This window comes from Phaenicophaeus curvirostris, chromosome 2 (genome assembly GCF_032191515.1).
Source record: "Phaenicophaeus curvirostris isolate KB17595 chromosome 2, BPBGC_Pcur_1.0, whole genome shotgun sequence".
In the NCBI taxonomy this organism is placed as follows: Eukaryota; Metazoa; Chordata; class Aves; order Cuculiformes; family Cuculidae; genus Phaenicophaeus; species Phaenicophaeus curvirostris.
The window spans coordinates 14473116-14491052 of record NC_091393.1 but is presented as its reverse complement, the minus strand read 5'-3'; the positions used below and the strand labels follow the sequence as shown (position 1 = coordinate 14491052).

Here is a 17937-nt window from a genome sequence, read left to right as displayed (position 1 = left end):
CTCCTATCAGGTTGTTGGGTTTGGATTTTTTTCTGTTAGGTACATATCAGCCTTGAAAACTTTTCTCCAGAAAAAAATTTAGTTTCTTTCTTCATGGAAATGTGTCCTTTTACATAATACCACAGTTTAACAGGAATTTCTGAATCTAAAAATGCAGATAGTGTCTATGTTTTTGGTATCACTCTTAATAACTCCTAAAGGAGTACAAGACAGTTTGGCCTTCTAACTTATCTAGCAAGTTCGTGATCCATGTTAAAGTCCACAACAAAAAGTCCATAAAAGTCATTTGACTGATACTAGATAAACCTGAACAAATAAAAAAATGTATTAAATTATGTGATAAAGCTCATCTGCATCCCCACAAAGGAGCACCAGAAAGACAATTGTGGGGTAGCGGGGACATCTGAAATACTATCCTGCCCTAATAACTCCTCTCTATATAAATATACATGGCATAAATATGTGTTCTGTGTATCTGTGTCTACTGAGAATACATCTTCCACCTCGTTATTGGTTGGACCACATAAGATGGAGTTGCAGAAATCAAGTTGACTCATCCAGTGTGATAGGGTTGTTTTACTCTAACAATCAGCACCTTTTCTAACATGGTCTCACAAAACACAATGCAGTAGCTTTTGTAGCAAAAATTAATCCTCAAATACTGCCATGGAAAACTTTTATTAACAGCACTTGTTTTCACCAGAATACAAGCAATAAGCTGATTTGTTTCAACTGCTTTACTTATGCAATTAAAGATCATGCCTAAAGAATAAGGTAAATTGGTTCTTCCTTTTTTCAAACTGGCAGAAATCTGTTTTGAAACCTCTCTTATAAATGTTTGTGAAGACTTGCTTTATCCTACTTTCTGCTCAACTTTTAACAAGAATTTCCTAGATCCATTTAGGATATTAAACAAAGGATCCATTTCACATTTCACAGAAAATGGATATGTCAACGTGGCACTCTCCTGGCTGAGATCTCTTATTTCAATATATATCAAAGACAAAATTATATTTACCGCTGGTCCTGGTGGGCCTCTGGGACCTGTGGGACCATCTTTTCCTGTGAAACCCTATTTGAAAACAAAAGCATGATTAGAGATCAACCTAAGACTCTAGCCTGATTAGAATGGCCTTTAATATTACAGAATCACAGAATGGTCAGGGTTCAAAGAGACCGCTGAAGATCATCTAGTCCAACCCCTAGTATTATGTAATTGCAATACTGATTACTACTAGCATGTATTTTAAAACCTATCCGCAATGTAAGTTATAAAAATAACTATCATGATTAATGCTGGAGAAGGTTATGGAACAATGAGTTTCATCCAGTTTAGATATTCAGCTGCTGTTGATTAACTGGAGATGGGATGAGTCTCTCTCAACATTTCTAAGAAAATGAATCGTTCTATCCCAAAGATTTCCCTTTTTGCTGTTCTCTCACTACAGATTAGCTGGCAAATCTGAGGCTTATACTTAAATGAAGAACAATCTCCCTCTCAGACCCTTTTCCTCTGAGAAGAGACACTGAGAAATCCTATTTCAATACTCTGCCATAGCATTCACAAATTACCACTGATAGTCCATGGCCCACTAAACACCCATCAATCCCATGGTATGTCCTTTGGCAACTGGTATCACACGGTAACCTGTTTTCATTTCCAGCTATCAGCTCCCACTAAAGAATAACTATAAATGCATATATCAACTGTTAATTGAGGCTGTAAAGGTAAGTCATTGCTTCAGTCATCTCAAGGGTGATATGCCGCTGTGAAGACAAAAGAAATTTGCTTAGCTGACCTCAATCCCCGAAACTGCACAATTAAATACTTGCGCCTTTCGTTCTGAAGACATTTCAGAACCCCCCACCCAAAGAAAAGTTCATGGCTGTACACAGTCAAAGTATAAGAAGCAAGCTTGACCTTCACAGTGAGAATGGCACAGACAGATTCTTTACAGATATGACATCTCCCAGAAATTGAAACAAGGAGAGTTTCAAAGGGATCACCTGCAGCACAACAGTGTGTGGAAAACAGCAGAGTTATGTACCTCAGCAAAGCCCTCCTAAGCGCACATGCTGCTCTGTGGGTGCAGGCATCTGAGAATCTAGTTAGGAGAGCAAGCAGTGCAATTTTTACAGAAACTATCTGGCTATCTAATGACTATCGGCGAGAGTTTCACCCCTAGGTTTTTCCAGTTCTTCCACTTTTATGTCTCCACATCAGATACTGATAAAAGGACTGCTTTTGAAAAAGCATTTGAAAATAGAAAGATTTGAAAAAGAAGAGGGGAGGGGGAGGAGAGAACCTAACTATTACTCCGTCTTTTCAGAAGATAGACTGAGGAAATCTCACCCTTTCTCCTGGAGGTCCTACTGGGCCAGGTGGACCAGGCAAACCTGGGGTTCCCTAGAAGAAACAGAAATAATTAACTGTCTCCTTGACAGAACAAACAACGTAACTATGCTAATCATCCCAGTATACACACATTGACATATTTAACTGCATTCAACATTGCTTTTTGGTATTTACAAAAAAAACCCCAAACCTTTAAAAGAAACCATTTATTTCATATACATGACAAGGAGTCTCCACCTCACTCTACTTTTCACTTCCATTTCCTTACCAGTCCATAATTCAATCTAAAAAATGGTTTTGGTCCATGACTGGCCTTATCTGATATATGAAACTAAACCCGCAACACCATTTAAGTATCTCTCATGCAGCCTTCAAAACCTCAGTAAAATCAAGGACAAAATAGTAACCAAGGCACAGAAGTTCTATCACCATATGTGCAGATCAATGACCTAAGATTATTCAAAAAAAATCCCTTACTTTCTCTCCTTGAAATTTAATCCTAGTTTGCAATATAGATGCCTGCAAGTAAGTGAAATTTCATACTGCTTTCTTCTTTCAGCAAGTATACAATTAATGTCCCAAGACCATGTGACTTGCAAAATTAGAAAGCAATGAGACAATATTGCTGAAGATGGGTTCAGCAAAGGTTCTACAATGTTTATCTTAGGAAGACATTTAACTGCAGGTGGTCAGAAGATGAGGGACCTTCCCGTGAAGTTATCAGTGTACTTTTCCTAATCCAGTGGCCCATCTGTCCCTGTGCATTCACAACTGTCCAGATGGACATTTGGCTTGACTCAGTACAGCTATTCTTTCACTCTTGCTGTTTTGAATGGTTTGCTATTTCCTGTATTTCAAATTCCTAAGTGTAAGATAATTATGCTTCCAAAACTATTGCTTAGGAAAATATGAGAATCATAGAATAACCAGGTTGGAAGAGACTCACCGGATCATCGAGTCCAACCATTCCTATCAAACACTAAACCATGCCCCTTAGCACCTCAAGAAGAATCACAGAATCACAGAATAACCAGGTTGGAAGAGACCCACCGGATCATCGAGTCCAACCGCTCCTATCAAACACTAAACCATATCCCTCAGCACCTTGTCCACCCGTGCCTTAAACACCTAAGAGGTGCTAGAGAAGAACCTATGACTCCTAGTTATGCTAAAGACAGCTGCTCAGCAGCCAACTTGCATCAGGAATAGTGTAAAATGACATTATCTTGTCTAAGCGTTGACTTACCGATCGCCCTGGTAGCCCAGGTTGGCCAGCATCACCTTTCATTCCTTGACGACCCTGTAATTTTCATAAACGAATTTTAGAGATTCTGAATCACAGAGTAGATCAGCTATATCTAAATGGACACAAAAGATTTTCTGCAAGATACATAAATTAAGGAACCCACAAACCAACTGTGTATTACAGAATAAACCAAGATATATATACCTCTTAACTGAAGCAATACTCATACATTTGCAAATGCAGGATGACCAATTCTAATACTTTTTTTCATGAACTTTATGTTCTAATCAGAGAATTCATACAAAAGCTCCTGATTATGCTAAAATTCAAGCCATTGATAAATGGGAAACATTGAAATGACATTCCTATGTTTGGGGTGCTTACCTATTAAAATATTGCAAAAGCAGTCTTAATACATTCAGAATGTAGACAAAGGTTTGCTTATCTGTTCTAAAAGGCTAGATCTGGTGAAAATTCATCAATGCTAATAGAGTTACTCGGGCTCTGAAAACATGTACATGAAATCAGAAGTAGCCCTGTGTAAAATATGCATCTTGTCGTCAAGGAATCCCCCTAAGACAAAGGGCTATTTTGTATGTCTAGATATAGGCTTCCCATTGCCACTCTGAACTTTCAGCTGCTGATTTAGCTCAGCAAATAGAAGTTGGGCATGTAAATCTGTGAGAAAGGCTTCAGAATAATATTGCATGCTTAATTTTTCTGCTCCACAGTTCGACAGTTTTGAGTCCTAGAACTTGAAAGCCTAGCAACTCTACAGAAAAGCATGTAAGAGAAAAAATTGAGTACATTCAAGGCACATTGCAATGCTCAGACGCTGTCCTTTCACAGACATCCCATAAGCACATATAACATTCAGGACAGAATTCAGTTCTATTGGAAGAGACTGGTTTCAGAAAGAGATTTGTTTCATAATACTACTGCATTGCAGGAAAAAAACAAATGTGAGGATAAAGATGCCACCCTCTTCCCAAGGTTACCACCCCCATGGACAGCTCTGACTCCACACACACTGCCACCCACACTCAGAATGGCCACTTACCGGTTCTCCTGGAATTGATAGCCCATTGGGACCCTGTGGGCCTGGGGGACCTTGAGGGCCAGGAGGACCTGTCTCACCACGAGGCCCAGGTGGGCCCTGAAAGCAGAAAATTAAAACAAGACTGTAAATGGCAACCCTTTCTTAGATAAGTAACTGCAAAATCCTTTGGGTTAGACACTTAAGGGAAGTCATGAGCCTAGAGACATATTTAATACTTCAGAATCACGGAAACAGTTATCCAAGTGACATATCCTTTTATCAGCTATTCTGTGATTCATGTTGGCAGTCTCAGGATAATACATGCCTTCTGGCACTGTTAATTAGAAGTATAGATGTCTCCTCTACACAGAAGAAAGGACAATGATGTTGCAGAGTGAGTATTAACACCCTGATACATGTCCTCTAGTTTCCTAATGTGTAGTCAATGCCTTTGAGGCTACATATATATTTAAGCTGTGCATAGCCTCACATAGGTAGACTGAACGTAAATAACATATAGGCATATTTCTAATTAAATTTTATATCTCCATTCTTACTTCAGCATAGAACTAAACTTACAAATTTTCATACAGGTAACCATGCAGCAACACTATAGATGCATTCCAGAAATATACTTACAGCAGATCCAGCCAAACCCCTTTCACCTCTGGGACCTTTTGCGCCTGGGCCACCCTAAATTGGATATTCAGAATAAAAATGTGTTTTCACAAATCAACCTCTCATTTGAAAGCTAGACATTTTGAAGCATATAGATCACACTCTAAAAAGAGTGCTAACATAAGAGATGCACCAGAAACTCAGGTAAACCACAGCAGTTTCAGCCTTGCCAATTTAGCCCATGAAAAATTATTGTCATTATTGTCTCTGCAGATATAAACTTCTTCAATTTATATTCATCAAAATCCCTACATAACTCTCTAGTAGACCGCCAGACAACTTAACTGGGCTTCAGATTCCTCATGAAGCATTTTTGATAGTTTCGAAGTAGGGCTACTGGACTAAGTATAACTCCCTTATATTTAAAGCAGTCGGAATGAGTACATCCATTCCATAGATAACTATCTCTCCACATAAAAAAAAAGAGAGTAACTAATTTATTTCCCTGACAGAGTAAAGAATCTTTCCTTGGAATGAAATCTTGACTCTGTATTTAGGAAAAATATTTGCACAGTCCATTAAAAATATCCTGTACATGAAGTGCAAGATGGTTGACATTGGGCCAGATTCTTTCAGCCTATTATATTAAACAATGAGGAGCTATTCACAGGGATCACACAAGAAATATGAGAAAATGATTGTTATATAAACAAGTAGAGGTGGTAGGAGTTGCCCAGCTGTGGTTTAAACTAACATGAAAGGAGAACAGATTATCATGATGTTATGGACAACTCTCTGACCGACCTTTGTTTCACAAAACCACAGACCAACATAAAACTACTTCCATAAATTTAAAAATCAGAAAATCTACTGCAAATAGTTCCTTACAGCTGGTCCAGGGGGTCCTGGAGGTCCCACGCTGTCCTGGGTACATGTACAAGCATTTGGAAGAGCTGGGCATTTTGCTTCATCTCTCTGAAAATTCAATCACAACTATTATTGTCCTTTTAAAGAAAAGCAGCAGCGTACTTTCTACAATGTAGCAGCAAGACTCTCTATTATCCTGTTTTCAAGTGCACATAGAACTCACTAAACTAATGTTTCAAATGTTTCTACAAGACCTTTCATATTATTAGCAACTTTTGTCTGTGAGCTACACAAGACATTAACAAGAGTCACAGGCAAAATCAAATTCATATGCAATTTCTGTTGTTCTAATATTTATATGCATTAGACAATCAGATTCCATTGACAAAGAATAAACTAGTCACTTCTTGATTGTCAGTCTAAGAACAGATTAAATAAACAATATAGCTATTCCATTCATAATACCCAGGATCTTAAATATCACCGAAATACAAAATATAACTGACTTTTTTTCCACCATTCCTAAGAGACTCAATTCTAGCACATTACAATCTCTCTCAGAGACAAAATCTCTCCTCAGAGACAAAATATCGAAACAGAGTGTTGTTCACTGGTTGTTCTGACAACTGCAGTTTAGATGTGTTGTCAGTAGGAGGTATAATACAAGGCTAATATTGATATTGTTACACTTGCTATTAATAACAATTTTCTGAATAATCTGCAGTTCATTTATACTTACCATAGAAGGAAGATCGCAGCATCTGTCTCTACTGGTCCAAACTGGACTGCATACAATGTCAAAATTCTGTATTTCTAACTATAAAAGAAAGAAGGACTCTTGAAATATATGAGAGATACTATTTATTAAATCTAGTAGCATTATCATTAAAAATTACTCCTCAAAAACTGACCTCTGATGTAGTTATCAACATTCAGACTTTCACTTCTTTTTTTTGATACTGACAAAAAATTATTTAAAAATAATAGGAAATTTTAAACCAAGCCTACATAAGACTACAAGAACTTCAAGCACTGATGTGTGCTCTTGTTCAGGGGCAAAAGGTAACTAAATAAAGTGACTCAAGAAACATTTTGCAATACTTAATGAATATGACAGGTGAATTTCTACATCAGCTGAGTGTCTATGCGCTTCAACACAAAATCTGGCTGAAAAACTTTTGGACCAGCTCTAAGGACTGCAGTCCTTGGCTCGTGTTTTAATTCAGATTAAAGTATCGAACTTTCTACCCACATTAGTGGGGAAAGGTTCTGCAGGAAGGCTGAGTGAGGACCATAGGCAGACTATAAGGTCAAAGCAGTTTCCTCTCATTTTTTCACCCCAAAAGCTACGGTCCTGTAGTTTCATACATATAAACATTTCGTGGTCAGTACCAAGATCTTCTGGAGTTGTTTTGGTTTGCACACGTGGGTCAGATTGCAGACTTATATATTGAATACGAAGCCCAGGTAATAGCACTGATTACATATTAATCCTTCAAGATAATTGATGTGCCCTTCATAGCAGCAGCCACTTTTTCATTACAGGTTTATAGATCATAAAGCCAGTAAGGGTAATTCTGAGTACCCAGTACGAGACAGAACATAGGACTTGCCAGAATTAGAACTTGTTCATTAGACTATGTCTTTTAAAAAAACAAAGCAAACTTCATTTAAAGATTTCCAATGGTAGAGGATCCACAGTAAACGGTTCGAATAACTAACTAGTCTTCCTATTAAAAGAAAACCATTTCTGTTCTTGTTTGAATTTATGTAACTGCAACTTTCAGCTATTAGGCATTTTGTGCTTGCAATTCTGCTAGAATGAGAAGCTATCAAGACCAGACTTCTCAATTAAGTATATTGGGTCTTGCAGTACAGGCACTTGAGAGCTTTGGGTGTTTTACTGATTTCTCAGCAATCCTTAATCTCTAATCTGTTTCCTCAGATAATTTGAAAGGCTTGCATTAATGAATGGTTTAATGTTTATTGCTTACTGTTGCTGATCTCCGATCGCCTTTCAGAAGTTTCCCAAGGATTTCATAGCCATCAGTTGTGATGTTCCCAGCCTCCTTAATTGGTTTTTCCAGTATTTCACTGCAGTCAATGTAAATCTTAACATTTGATGAAGTTACAACAATATGGACCTGAAAAAAGTTCAGCGTAATATTTAGAAAAAGCACATAGGCATATTTACTTTAAACAATATTTCACTGTTTAGGTAACACTGTTTTAAATTTTCTTCCTAGTAATCCTGCTTTATTTTCAACTAGTGGAAAACACAAGGAAAGTCTATTGCATTAGTAGCCTCTTTAAAATCTGTTGAAGGTCAATACGACAAATATTTGAGCACAGCTAAGAAGTACTATTTAGTATAAACGTTGAACTACGATGATCTATTTAAAAAAGCTTGCCTGAAAATCACTTTAAGAAGGCATTAAAAAAAAAAAATTATAGAGAGGAAGTGAATATAAGCTCTCTCGTCCTCTTCTGATGGCTAGGACCACCCAAGAAGTTTATGAGTCTGTGACTTCCCACTGGCTAATAGACTCTGTCTGTAGTTCAGAGAGTAGATTGTTCTAGATCCAAAGATCCAGAGTTCAGTTTCCCCAGATGACTCAACTAGAGGCATTAGTTGCATTGAGATACAGGAAGCGAGCATAGAAGCCTGCCCAGAAAAAAAAGACAAAATAACGGAAGGAGCAAGAGAGAAGTTTCCATGACAGGAATTTCACAACAAAACATATTGTAAAATAAAGGGAAACAGGGAAGAAGAGGAAGAGATTAATTATCGGAAAAAAGGAAACTTAGGATGGAGAAAAGAATGAATGCAACAAAGGGAAAGTAAGTTCACCACGAGAACAGAAATAAGACACAGTAAAACAGATGAACAAACAACATTGAAGCAAAGGTTACCATTCCAAAAGTTTATAGCAAGTATGGTGAATATTAAGAGAGTGAATTTCCTACATGTCTATGAAAACAGACAACATGTAACAGTCTCCAAGAAAGAAATAAGGGTCTGTTCATGGCCAGACTGGATGAGCCTTTGAGAAACTTGATCTAGTGGAAGGTGTCCCTGCCTACAGCAGGGGAGTTGGAACTGGATGATCTTTAAGTTCCCTTCCAACACAAACCATTCTACGATTCCATGATTTTAGTAAATCTAATACGCAGTTGATGGAAGAACACCCTAAGACAACAAAAAGATTTCTGTGGCTTTATATACCTTACATTCTGCATATAATTTATATACAATGCTATAACTTCTATGTAATTGTTTAAGTATCAACATACTAAGCTCAGCAGTAAAGAATCCTTTAAGTATGCATTTACACTTTAAAGCTTCCATTATCACAGTACATAACCCTTCAGAAACATATTGCTGTTTGAAGACTGCTTAAAAAATTGGCATAAAGTTGAAACAGAGATTCCCTTAAATGTCCTGAGTCAACAAGTGCCTGAACAATCTCCTGAGAACTTGATCTTTTTTTCCATATTAAATATTTTCCCATGTGGAGTTCTCTCCAAGGCATCAGCATAGCTTTTCTAAAACTCTTTCAACATTATATGCTTATGCTTTATAAAACTGGAATCAGGATTTTTGAAACTGCCCTTATTTTTGACATCTGAAATTCAGTTGGCATCACAGTTTAATTTTCAGTGGAGTGTATACAAGTAATTTTTTAATTAACACCCACAACATTGTTCACTGATCAAATAAAAAAACAGTGGAAAGATAACTGTGTCCAAAAATATTTTGGCACTACATACTGAGATTTCCACAAAATAAAATAAGCATCATTTCAAAACTTCAAATTCATTAATTTATTCAATATTTGATTATATGACTCAGTCATATAATCAGTCATTTGATTATATGACTAAATATAGTCATTTGATTATATGACAAAATTTCACAGGTTAACTAAAGCATCGAACAGTTTAAAACTCATTACAGGTGTAATTTACTGACTCTGAAATGTACTTAAAGTGAAAGGCCTTCTACTGGAATGTAGTATTTGTCACAAAATAAACTAAATGACATCTGCATAGTGAATGCATATTACTCCACTTTCATTTGCACAGAAAACCTAGAAGAGGTAAATTTATGTCAGAATGCTGAATGGGATCATTAATTTGAAAACATTCAAACAGCAATGACTGTTGAGCATCATTAGTCTATGAAAAGAAGAAGCGAACCCAGCAGTCAGAAATAAGCACGGGTCCCCCAAGCTACTGACTCAGCTCACTGCTGATTTAATGCCAGCTCTGTATTCCAGCCTGAATCTCATGGCCCAAGCAAAAATCCAATAAAAGTATGCATCTAGTGTTTAAAGTAAATAAACCATCTCTGTGTTCAATCCTCCTACATTTTGTTTTCAACAAAAATTTTTCATAGCCATCAGTTACGGTGTTCCCCGACTCCTTAATTGGCTTTTCCAGTATTCCACTTCAGTCAATAGAAATGTTAACATTTAATGAAGTTACAACAATATGGACTTGAAAAAATTTTCAACAAAATGTTAACAAAAACATTCTCTTCTTTTTTGAACACACCAACATAAAGCATCACTTCTGATCATTTCCAGTGCCAGAAGGCACTGAGATTTTAAGAAAGGAAACATACTTTAATTTTTTTCTCTAGACACCTTCTAAGATGAAGTTTGATAGTGTTCTGATCTACTGCCAAATGAACCACACCAATAAGCTAAGCAAACTATTATCCCATATGTACATCAGCAGAGAGACATACATTCATTATCAAACTTCCTCTGGCTAACTACTGCAAAACTGCAATCTAAAAGGAAGTCTAGCATGCTAAGAATAAGAATGTAGAAGTTGTCTGTCTGTCCAAAACATTCAGTTATAAATTTAATGACTGTCTCGGGCAGTCAAGATTTTTCCCTATGGGACTTGCCAGATTCAGCAGCTTTCACCATAACTATGCTACGCAAAGTGTTCAAGTGTGCCAAAGTAAATTTCCCTGCACAGTTAGGTGTGTTAACTGTGCTTCACTGGAAGAGCCAGTAAGTCATTGAATGAAAACCACAAAAATGTTTGATACTTTGGAAAACATCTTCTCGTGTTTTAAACAGCTGTCATTTCTTTGAAACTGGACAGCAGTAAAAATTGCAAAAGTACCTTCTGAAATGTGTTAATCTTACTTTCCTTCCTTCATCCAGTTGAAACTACTGCTACCCTTTATTAGGAGCTAATCAACAGGGCTGATACCTAAGGGGTTTCCAGCACATGAGCTGGGGAATCCCATGATGCTACCAATAAGAACGTGACTCATATAGCAGCAATCTCTCAGCAATCATCCTGGAGAGAATCCAGAGAAACCAGCTTAGTTACATGGTGAAAAATTCCAAAAAAAGCTCTTTAAATCAAAGCTACTCCAGTTACTTTAAATACTATCAAAAACTGAACTTTTATTTCCTTTCTAAGGAAAAAATAAAGGGAATGAGACACGGGACTAAATGACTGACATATGGTTCATTTTTGCTTAAGCAATAGTCTCATAAGCAAGAATTCATAGTGCCAAAGCTTTAACATGATTAGCAACTCACTGTTACTCCTGCGCATTGTTTGGCCTCTTAGAATTGCTTTCTGTTCATACGTAAGAGCGTGTTTTACTATTAAAATAATAAAAAATGTTGTATTTTTATTTCCTCTGGAATTTTTTTTCACCAGCAGGTATAAAAAACAGTTGTATGCAACTGCTATTGTTGCTGGGCTTGTTGGTTGTTCCCCATTTGCTCTGATAAATTAGCAGGGCTTCACTACCGTCAAATAATTCTGCTCAGCTCTACCACATTTAAAGGAACACCAAGGGATAATATGACTCTGAGTGTCAATTAAAGTAGCAGCAGACACTTCAAATAGACTGCTGGCAGTACAGCATGTAAAGAGCCTCAGACCACAGACCTGGAGAGGGGAAGTCTCGATTCTCACACTGATATCTAAAATGAGGCGTGCTACGTGCTGTTTTGATAGTAGTTAGAATCATAGAATCATGGAATAGCTCCGTTTGGAAGGGACCTTAAAGATCATCTAGTTCCAACTCCACTGCCATGGGCAGGGACATCCCACTAGCTCAGGCTGCCAAGGCCCCATCCAACCTGGCTTTGAACACCTCCAGGGATGGGAAAGCCACAGCTTCCCTGGGCAACCTGTGCCAGTGCCTCACCACTCTCATCATGAGGAAATTCATCCTTATGTTTAGTCTAAATCTGCCCCATTCCAGCTTATACCCATTGCCCCTAGGTCTATCACTACAAGCCTTTGTAAACAGTCCCTCATCAACTATTTCATGGTGATGACTCAGTTTTTGCACTAAAACAATATCTACCCTAGCCTTCACTAACAGTTTTTCTCACACCAGTAGATTAATACATTGTCTTAAAATCCAGTTTTCCTCGTAGGCTGTCAAAAAAAAAAGAAAGGCAAAAGGCCAAATGTCAGGGACAAAACAGAGGCTGTCTAATGCAGGTGTGATCCAAAACTACTTGTAAGAAACAGTCACAAAGTTAGTGACATAAAAACTTCTTCATATATGCAAAATTAATTAGCCATTAAATAAATTTTAAACACGATGATTGGATATGACATAGAAGCAGTTTGGGAAACTGTCATCTATCGAATTCAGAGGAAAACAATAGCTTTTGCAGTACTGTGTGATGACCATAGTTATCCAGGTTTTAAACAGATAAAGTCAGAAAACATAATGCTGGCTCCAGCTAGTTTTCCCTGCTTTTAGCATAGCAAAGCCAGGTTGACAATGTGGCCTCCAGTATCAGCAAGCTGACAGAGGCAACCTCTTATCTGTATCCTCAAAGGAATGCTGGTAGTGACTAGTCATGCAGGACAGGGCATCATGAAGAAAACAAATCTTATACTCCAGCCATATATAGTCATTAAGGAAACTAAACTAAACAGAAGGGAGATAAATTAAAACATAAGAATGTGCATTTCAGCTGACCAAAAATGTTGCAAATGCAACTTACCTTCTTGCCCTCAAAATATATGATTAACAGCTGGAAATTATTTTTCAAATTGTATTTTAGACATTTAGTCAAACACCTCCTGATGACTAGAGATAAAGAAGCCGAGCAGGATCATGTTTTCATAATTCAGTGCATAAAATTACGACAGTAGTCACAAAACCATCTCAACTGAAGGCAGATCCAGTAACATATAAGGATTTCACTAGCCATTTTGACAACTCCAAAATCATGAGTTTCATTCTAAATTGCAAATAGTTTATATGATCTCTTATGGGCTCTCTGTCATTATTATTGCTTCCTTACCTACTACTCCTTTTGGATACATTGGAATATTTTAGGCCCATTGAAATTAAGCAAAAAATACACCAACCTACATGCATACACACAAAATATATACATGGACAATGTTTGTTAAACTTACGAATTTTAATTAGTACACTATTTACGTCACAAAATTGATTTCCTGTCTTTTTCTGGAAGACAATAGCTACTTATTTTCTATTGCTACACCTCCTTCTTCTCTGAATGATTCCAAATCACTACACTCCCCCACCAGTCTTTTCTTATCACAACTTTCTTTCCTTTTTTTTTATTCCTGTTTCTCTTTTATTCTTCTTTCATGTGCCAGGAATCAGGCTATGATGTCTTTTTCAGATATTGCCCTCCACTTACATACAAAATCTTGATAAATTTTTTCCAAGATCTTGACAAGTCCCTTAGAGTGGTTCAAAGCATGCCTTTAACTCAAAAAAAAAAAAAAATAGAAGAGCTATAGCTCTTGTTTTATAATGACCTGTAAATCCCTATGTCAACTTATAGAACTATACAAAGACTGGATATAACTGACAGTCACTTCTGCCCACTTGTCTTTTGTTTCGAAGAACAGCACTTCAGAAAGCAACATTCATAATTTCAATCCTTTACCTTGTGGAAGCTTCCATAAAAGATTTTCCTTATTTCTTCATTATCAAAAGTTACAGTTTGCACTTCTCCCCTTGTATCCTTGTTAAAGAATGACAGCACTTTGCTGGCAGCTGCAATAAATGAAAATAATACATTTTATTTTATATGTACTACTGAAACTGTGGGGTTGCAACAGTGTGCCTCCTTCACCTCCCTTGGGAGGTGGGGAATGGCCTTCCCACATTTCTGCTTTCTCATCTAAAGTTTTGGTCCTTCATCTGTACTTTGGACCTTAGATCTATGTTGTTCCCTGCAATCTTGATCAGTTTTGACATGTCTCGGGCCCTAACACAGTACTTGGCTTACTAAGTTTATTGGTGACCTGTCAGACCAGTAGCCAGTGCAGGCAGGACCCTGAGGTCTCCAAGAATAGAAGGTACCAAGACCTTGTAGCAACCTTCCAGTACCTGAAAGGAGCCTACAAGAAAGCTGGGGAGGGACTGTTCACAAAGGTTTGTAGTGATGGGACATGGGCCAATGGGTATAGACTGGAGAGGGGCAGATTTAGACTAGACATAAGACATTTCTTCACCATAACAGTGGTGAGACACTGAAACAGGTTGCCCAGGGAAGTTGTGGCTACCCCATCCCTGGAGGTGTTTAAGGCTGGGTTGGGTGGGGCCTTGGGTAGCCTGATCTAGTGGGAGGTGTCCCTGGCCACGGCAGGGGGGTTAGAACTGGATGATCTTTAAGGTCCCTTCCAACCCAAACTATTCTATGATTCCAAGATACACTTATGGATAAAATGCAGTAAAAAGGGTAAACATAGATTACAGACGGTCTTACTGACCCATAAGTATGTAGATGTATATTCCTTTCTTTTTAGAAGCAATACCAAAGTTGAAATGTAGCTTAGTTGAATTATTCTTAGTTGAAGAAAATAATTTATGTACAAAGTAAAAGAAAAAAATCTTCTAAAACTAAAAATGTATAACCCTTTCACTATATAAGAACGCTTTGGGTTTGGAAATACTTGGGAAGAATGCATGCAAAGTAATGTAATATGTCAATTTTCTACATAATATGCAAAATCATCCTTACGATCAAGCACAACTCCAACTTGTGGTTTGTAATCTCTGTCTGTAATCTGCCAAATTGCAAAAGGCTCACTGGGGGATTCAGGCAGAAGACGGAATAACAGAATGATAGTGTACGCCTGTGGCAATCCCTCTGGGTGAATCTCCCTGTTAAGAAAATATGAGGACATTTTTTCACACAGAAACACATGAAGTAAATAAGATCATCATTTGCTCTTTTTTAAATAAAAGACATGAGAGGAACAGGGAAACCACAGTGTTTAAAAGAACTGGGAATTTTAACTACACTCTCACATAGAAAAAGCTTTGTGATAAAATTCATTGTGTGATTTGTTAAGATGAACTCACAGCCTGTCTCCAACTGATCCAGACACCATGGTTATAGAGGAAGACAGAATATGACCAAGAACTCTTGCAGATGTATTCCTGTGGCAAGATTCTGCATAAACTATACATATTTTAAATTCCTTCATGATAAGTACAGAAATATAGCTTTATTCTGTTTTCATCTGGCCTCGTTTAGACAGGCAGCTGAAAACAGCACTTAACTATTGCTGCCTTCACACACAGACACAATGAAGGATGCATTTAATGTATTCCCTGCAATTGGTGATGTATTTGGGCTCCAGCTCATTCACTCATCAGTGGCTGAGGTTTAGATTTGTGATCTTCAGACTCTTAGATATAAAAAAACCCCAGAAAGCCACAGTAAATAAAAACATTCACTGAATGGCCTCCAGCATTTTCTGAAGGGGGAGGGAGGGAAAGTAGCAAGGGATCTGCAATAAAGGAGGTAGCTTCTGCTACCATTGTAATGGAACTGAGAGGGGATTTGGCCTCATGAACATAAACACAGAAACCTTAAAATGAAGAAAGAAGCTGCTCCGTATTCTAGGCAAACCTTATGTACCCACACAATTATGGACGCTGCAATAACAGAACAATCACTAAGCCAACAACACCACAGAGCACAGTGCCAGACAGAAAAATTAAAGTAGATTAAGCAACACTGTTTATAACCTGGATACCAAGTAATCTCAGCTATGCCACCAGGAAGAGGATGCTTTTACTGCTTTGCTGACTCGGTATAAAATGAGTTCATTTTCTGGCTTCTCATGAAAAATAAGTGCCCAGAATACTCTAGCAAGTCCACTCCACCACTAACAGCAAACAACGGGCTATGTATCACAACGTTCTAAAAAAAAAAAAAGAAATGGAAGTCTGCTTTTTATCATCTTATCCTGCAAGCTTAATATAAGAAAGTTGCAAAACAAGATCCCAGTGCCTGAGTTTGTCTGTACTCCCTTAGATAATAAAAAGCCAGGCTGTCAGATATCAATCCCCCCATAGCTATAACGACAGGTCAATAAAATAAAAAGTTCCTCACGTCCTCCACTTTTAAAGTTGTGAACCGAGAAGGCTGGCAAAAAGAAATTATTTCTTCATTCTCCTCAGCTCCCGGACCTGTGATCTTTACCCAGTCTGGCAGGATTGCAGAAGATTTCAAAAGCTTGTATGAAAAGAAGTCAAATTTCCTTAAATTTAATAGGAACAATGGGCTATCTTTAGGCATCCCTTTTGACTCAGAATGACTGCTTTACAACTTGCTTAAATAGACAGGAGAGGAACAAATGTAAAAACAAAGGGAGGTACTGCTCTCTTAGTAAAACTAACTGCTAAGTTTAAGTGTGAACGTGTGTGTTTGTGTGTGTGTGAAAAAAACGCTGGGAAGGCCACGCAGCATCCCTCCATAACCACGCTCTAAGACCATAGGCTCTTGAAAATTCACTCCATTTGCCAAATATGACAACTTAATTAGAGGAGAAACTACCCTAAGTCAATGACATCAATGTGCTACCTACTGCAGTATGAATTATACCCCTGTAAAAACTGGGGCCGATCCCTCCATAGTGAAACCATTTCCCTCTGGCAACAAGGAGCTCATAGTACTAAGAAAGCCGTTCTTCAACTGCCTAAGGACAAACTGTGGATTTTACGCAACTCAAATAGTTAAGAAGCATAATCTTAAGGAAAAAAAGGAACAATAAGCAACTGGATTAATAGCAAACAGATCACAATTGAATGGATTAGTATTTAAGGAGAATGGATGTTTTCTGGAGTTCAGTAAAGAAAACATCAAATAAATGCATCTTCCATATCTATCTATAAACTTTATCAATCTTCATCACCTTCTTGCCCTGAGTATGAGTCTTCCAGGTTTACTTACCGTATTGGCTGGCTGATGAAAGCATTTTTGTGGAGTCTATATGATACATAGCTTGGGAAAGAGCCTGATTCCAGTGATACGCCTTGTACAGAAGCAAAATGCTTCTCTGTTAGATTATACGACTCCAGCATCTTGAAACCTTTAAATTCAGAAAAAAAATGAAAAAATAAAAACACTGTACAGTGTAAAAGACATGAACCTATGCCAAAATAGTGGTTACTTACCAGGAGAAGTGTATCCCTCCAGGTAAATAAGAGGACAAGCTAAAAGACATGAAACAAATATAGTTCAAAACTCTAAAACTTAACAAGATACGAACATGTATATACTCCAAAGTTTTATTAGCATAAAAAGCTGTATGATTATTAATTATTATCCAACTTTTGTTACATTTGTCATTCTGTGTTCTGTTCTCAGGTATAAGTACTGCAAAAATCCTTACTCGTTACTTTCAGTAGCATATTTCTCTTGCGACAACATGGAATAACAAATGAACCCCCAAAATATTTTAAGAGTCTTATTCATAAGAAGAAAGGAGCACAATGACACAGTCTTTCCATGAATATTTAAGGCATGA

The 17937-nt window shown here is 37.4% G+C and overlaps 1 protein-coding gene across 6 annotated transcripts in view; it reads right to left on the bottom strand.

Annotated features, from left to right (window-relative positions):
* COL12A1 (collagen type XII alpha 1 chain) overlaps positions 1–17937 on the bottom strand; it is a 100634-nt gene that overhangs the window by 14730 nt on the left and 67967 nt on the right. For all 6 annotated transcript variants that reach the window (XM_069851338.1, XM_069851335.1, XM_069851336.1 and 3 more), the window contains 12 exons: positions 17585–17623; positions 17361–17499; positions 15138–15280; positions 14058–14167; positions 8121–8270; positions 6866–6943; positions 6148–6234; positions 5281–5334; positions 4663–4758; positions 3603–3656; positions 2354–2407; positions 1019–1072 (listed from right to left, as the gene is read on the bottom strand). In XM_069851338.1, the coding sequence (XP_069707439.1) occupies positions 1019–1072; positions 2354–2407; positions 3603–3656; positions 4663–4758; positions 5281–5334; positions 6148–6234; positions 6866–6943; positions 8121–8270; positions 14058–14167; positions 15138–15280; positions 17361–17499; positions 17585–17623 (1058 nt within the window). The remainder of the gene's footprint in view (positions 1–1018; positions 1073–2353; positions 2408–3602; positions 3657–4662; positions 4759–5280; positions 5335–6147; positions 6235–6865; positions 6944–8120; positions 8271–14057; positions 14168–15137; positions 15281–17360; positions 17500–17584; positions 17624–17937) is intronic.